The sequence below is a fragment of the Triticum dicoccoides genome, chromosome 3A, assembly GCF_002162155.2.
Source record: "Triticum dicoccoides isolate Atlit2015 ecotype Zavitan chromosome 3A, WEW_v2.0, whole genome shotgun sequence".
Taxonomy (NCBI): domain Eukaryota; kingdom Viridiplantae; phylum Streptophyta; class Magnoliopsida; order Poales; family Poaceae; genus Triticum; species Triticum dicoccoides.
The window spans coordinates 642,910,641-642,915,272 of record NC_041384.1 but is presented as its reverse complement, the minus strand read 5'-3'; the positions used below and the strand labels follow the sequence as shown (position 1 = coordinate 642,915,272).

Below are 4,632 nucleotides of genomic sequence, written 5' to 3'. Positions count from 1 at the left end.
GACTCAGCCTGGCTCACTGGAACGGTCGATTCGAGCCTTCCTAGCGAGCCAAGCTCTGGGCTGCTTTAAGGTTCGTGCACATGCGAGCTAGGTTTTTCTCGCACCCACTCGACATGTTTGGAGTAACGCATGCTACCAAACATGCCCCAAAATTTTAATTTAATTTAATTTATTTATAGTATTTTTTAAAAAAAGTACTATTCACATGGGTGCAGGTGGAACCATGTCAACCTTTGTATTCATGAGTCGTGTGGTAAGTATAACCTTAGATAAATTTTACCTAACCACTTGTTCAAAAAAGAAAACCTTTGCGGGAATTTTTTTCGTTAATGCTAAAATTCCGGCGTTAGATTTTTAAGCATCGAAAATTGAATGTTTTATGCCAAATTTATTTGGCATGAGGATGGCAAATTTAATTTACAATCACGACATTTTTCTGGCAGAAAAATGAACCAAGACGGATTTATCATGCTTGCCTACTAAACTCGCCATCCTCGGCAAACACAAATTGCCATAAAAAAAAGGTTCAATTTACCATGGTCAAAAACATCTGTCATGAGATTTGCAGTGGAGTCCAATTTTTATCTATGCTCTTACCGTTGTCAGCTGACTGAAGTTACAACACTCAATTTACAGTTCCGAGCTGTTTAGCAACATCAGTAGTATTACTTGCGAAAGTGTCCTTCTCCTCCCGAGCTCAAATGAGCTTGGTGAACAGTAAAATCCAAAAAATCTAAATATTTTTTTGACAAAAATTTTAAGTGCATACAAAAATTCATCATGAAATCACATTCCTGTAAGGTGTGGCAAAAAAAAAATAGTGCTCCAAAATGCTTTTGAAGTAGCATTTTCAGAGTACTGATTTTGTTTTTGTTTTTGCCACACCGTCTAGAAATGTGATTCCATGGCGAATTTTTGCAAGTACGTGAAACTTTTGTCAATGTTTGTCAACAAAAAATTCAGATTTTTTTTATTTTACTGTTCACCCAAGCTCATTTGAGCTCAGGCTCAAAAACTATGCGTCCTATTTTCGTGAGAGATAAAAGGCATGTCCGTACTCGATTTGTGCTTTGCTTGTACGGGCACCCCTAACAACGGGCCCTTTTTGCATCAAGCCTGAACCTGGGACAGATTGTTGTTTCGAAAAAGAGATCACAACAACCCAACATGTATTACATATGTGCTCCTCGCTGGTACAGCTATAATACACCACCTCTCACAAGAATATGTAAACCTATTAACCTATAATACAAACTCAAGGTCACTGTTTCTACAGAGTGCCAGGGTAGAGGTTGGTGGCATCTACACACACTCAAGGCCATGCATGCTGGGGGCAATGTACCAAGCCTCGTCAGAGGGTTATTTGCTTATCTTATCCGGACATGTAACTGCAAGTGTAACCTCGCCTTCGGGCTCTTCATTTGTACAGGTAACTGATAAGATCATGGTACTGTCAACGGATGCCGTTGTAGTTGTTATACTAGCTCCCTGGCAGTGGGAGGGAATTGTCGACGATGAGAAGCTTCTGAGGATCTGGGCCCTCATCCTCCGTGTTGACAACCCGGCTGCGCCATTGCAGCCGATCAGCAGCCTCCTTCACTTTCAGAACAACATCAGCTGCATCTCGGATTATTGCCGCTCCCCCTGGCCGGAGAATTCGGTCCATCTCAACCAGTATGTCAAGGATACCACACCTGAAGACAAATTAGTGTCAAAATAGTGCGGTGAACCGCAAGACCTTCCTGAGTTGCATGGTGACCATGTGCTTTTTGAAGGCATCATGTTTGTCAGGCCATGCGTTGAAAAAGGAGAAACATAACTTTAGGCCCCTTTTGCGGAACAGAAATTGACAAATTGTACATATACTGATGGTATTCAGCAATTAAGGGATTCAAGCAATTGCTGTAATTAAGCCGGGCGGATTTCATGTTAGCTACTTTTTTTCAGATAAGAAAATTCAGTAAGCAGATATCCATGGTCCAAGGGTAATGATGGGTGCCTCTTGAAGTCTTTATGTTCAGGGAGAGTATGCCCCTGGCAAAACTACGTGAAGCATAGGGTGTGTAGTGGCACAGTGGGTACTCTATATTTTAGTAGAGTTTGGTACCCTCAAGCTAAGTAAATTAGAAATAGCATTTATGTCTCTTTCTGAGTCTGTTCTGCCTCAAAACAGAACAAGTATACTTGAACAAAGAGAATTATGAGGAGTCACTTACTTGTCGATATACAAGCTGAATACTCCATTAGCATGTATCAGATCATATGTACGTGGATAAGTAGAGAAAGCTTCACACCTAACAATAAAAAATTGACTCGAGATAGTGAGTTCTTGTCTATATCTTAATGGAAAAATAGGAATAGTACTCCATTACAAGATAACAGTCGCTCTGTAACATTACCAGTCCATGTATGTTCCAATCAAGCCACGCTCATAGATGATACCGAGGGTGTTGTCTGTTATATTTGCAGGAACCACGTTCATGACCCAAACAGGGTATTTCAACATGGCTGCAGCAAAGCTACCAAAACCAGCATTCATATCCATGACATTTCTGTAACTCCTGTGAGATAAATCTTTCAAATATGTTCCATAGAGTTCAACTCTTCTCTTCCAAATTGAAAAGTCATGTTTGTATGCCTGGATGGACATCCCCTTGATTTCCCTATTGGCTATTCTTGGTGGCACTGCAGCAAGTCTTTGAGGCCATTTCTCCACTGGGCCACCAGCAATATCACCAACAAGTTCAACTCTTGGAAGACGAGTTCTACACATCGAAATATTTACATACCTGCAAGATAGAAGTACAATAATCCTTTTATGAGTTTGTCGATAAAGTAATCATTCAGTGCAAGCAAGAGATGGCTAATATGTTAGGTTATCCAATGATTCAGCAACTGCCTTCTTTTTGTCCTGTTCGGCGGTGAGCTCTTTGGATTCACTGGTGCTGTACTCATATTCTTAGTAACTCACTTCGATGCACCTTTTTGTACATGCTTTAAGTATTGGGTAGAGTTCTTTTTAGTTATTGAGTTGTCTCCTGAAAATTTCCAGGCACGCTTATGTACAGATGGCTAATATTTTAGATTATCCAATGACTCAGCAACTGCCTTCTTTCTGTCCTGCTCGGCTGTAAGCTCCTATTCACTGGTGCTGTACTCGTACTCTTACACTTACTAACTCACTTAGATGCACCTTTTTGTACATGCTTCAAGTATTGGGTAAAGTTCTTTTTAGTTATTGAGTTGTCTCCTGAAAATTTCTAGGCACACTTATGTTCAACTAACCCGGAGAATTAACATTCATGGCCATACAAGCCCCCGCATGTCATGTACAGAGTGACAAACTTCAGATAAGAACAGCTATAATTTGTATGTTTCTTCTTAGCTTCACAATAACACGCGTGGAGTATATAAACATTAACCCTGGCCAAACTATTCTGTGCAGTGTCAACTTCTTGGGTGGTATTGAGAGGACTATGGAAAATGAAATAGTTAACTATCATGCTTAAAGCACACAAAAATGACTAGAGAGCAAAGTTCAAGCTGCCAAGGAGAACCTTACCAAGCACTATCTGGGTCATCTTCTGTACAGAGTGGTGGTGATCTCAGGAACTCTGCTTCTTGGGCACAATGGAGATGATTAATAGGCTTTCTCCAAACAGAAACTGTGCCCTTATCTGACACCTTTTCCCAACAAAGCTTATTTGCAGTATCTTCCATAGCTAACTGTTGACCATCAAGGTTCTCGATTGTTTTGTTGGGGCCCTTGTAGGGTGATTTCCAGCTTATGGGTGGTCTGGACATAACCCAATACCCACCAGGTCTGAGAAGACGATCAATTTCCAGCATATACAGCCCATCTGGAATCAGCTATAGGTGAATGAGAACATCAGAAAATATGTGCAATCATAAGTTGGATACAAAGAAGAAAATATGTATGTGATTTTTCGCAGTTAGTATCGATTTAGTTCATGTCCTACCATGAGCAGTCCATGAAACATGGCAGTCGGCGCAGTGCACCATGTCGAAGGACCTCGAAGGATACGGCAGCCTGCGAGCGCCGAGCACTCCAATCATCGCGGGCAGTCCACGCTCCAAGGCGAACTGGACATGCGCACCGTGTCTCTCCCTCGGAGCAATGGACATGGTCAGGACGCCATAGCTCAACAGGTAGTCCCCAAAGCTCGCAACCTGCAACGAGCCACAGCATCAGCGATGAGAACGTATGGTAATTACTGGAAGCACGAAGTGATTTAGTCTAGTTACTCACTCCGCAACCGATGTCGAGCGCCGTTCGCACCGCACCGCCGCGGAGCGGCACCACGCGCTCAAGCTGCTCGACGTAATTCCCCGCCCCCTTGGGGAACACCAGCCACTCCCCGCGCGCGTGCACGGGGTCCTGAGAGGCGGCCAGCTTCGCCGCAGTAAGTGGTGGCAGATCCGCGTTGGCGAACCGCGCGCGTTCCCGCCGCGCGGGCCACGGTGGGGGCGGGTGGTACCCGGGGGGCGGGGGGACGCGGCAGTGCGGAGGCGGGGGCGGAGGGTGAGGCGGCGGGTCCTCGGGCGGGTGCGGAGGATGAGGCGGCGGAGGGTGCGGGGGGCAGTGGCGCTCGCCGGAGGGAGGCTCGTGGC

General features: G+C 44.3%; 1 protein-coding gene across 1 annotated transcript in view; it reads right to left on the bottom strand.

Annotated features, from left to right (window-relative positions):
• Nucleotides 1–1,104: 1,104 nt before the first annotated feature.
• The window catches only part of LOC119272728 (probable methyltransferase PMT19), a 4,228-nt gene continuing 700 nt past the window's right edge, over nucleotides 1,105–4,632 (bottom strand). Inside the window, exons 2-7 of the mRNA XM_037554143.1 lie at nucleotides 4,271–4,630; nucleotides 3,981–4,191; nucleotides 3,563–3,860; nucleotides 2,400–2,789; nucleotides 2,217–2,294; nucleotides 1,105–1,694 (exon numbers count right to left, since the gene is read on the bottom strand). Of these exons, the coding sequence (XP_037410040.1) occupies nucleotides 1,481–1,694; nucleotides 2,217–2,294; nucleotides 2,400–2,789; nucleotides 3,563–3,860; nucleotides 3,981–4,191; nucleotides 4,271–4,630 (1,551 nt within the window). The 3' untranslated portion in view covers nucleotides 1,105–1,480. The remainder of the gene's footprint in view (nucleotides 1,695–2,216; nucleotides 2,295–2,399; nucleotides 2,790–3,562; nucleotides 3,861–3,980; nucleotides 4,192–4,270; nucleotides 4,631–4,632) is intronic.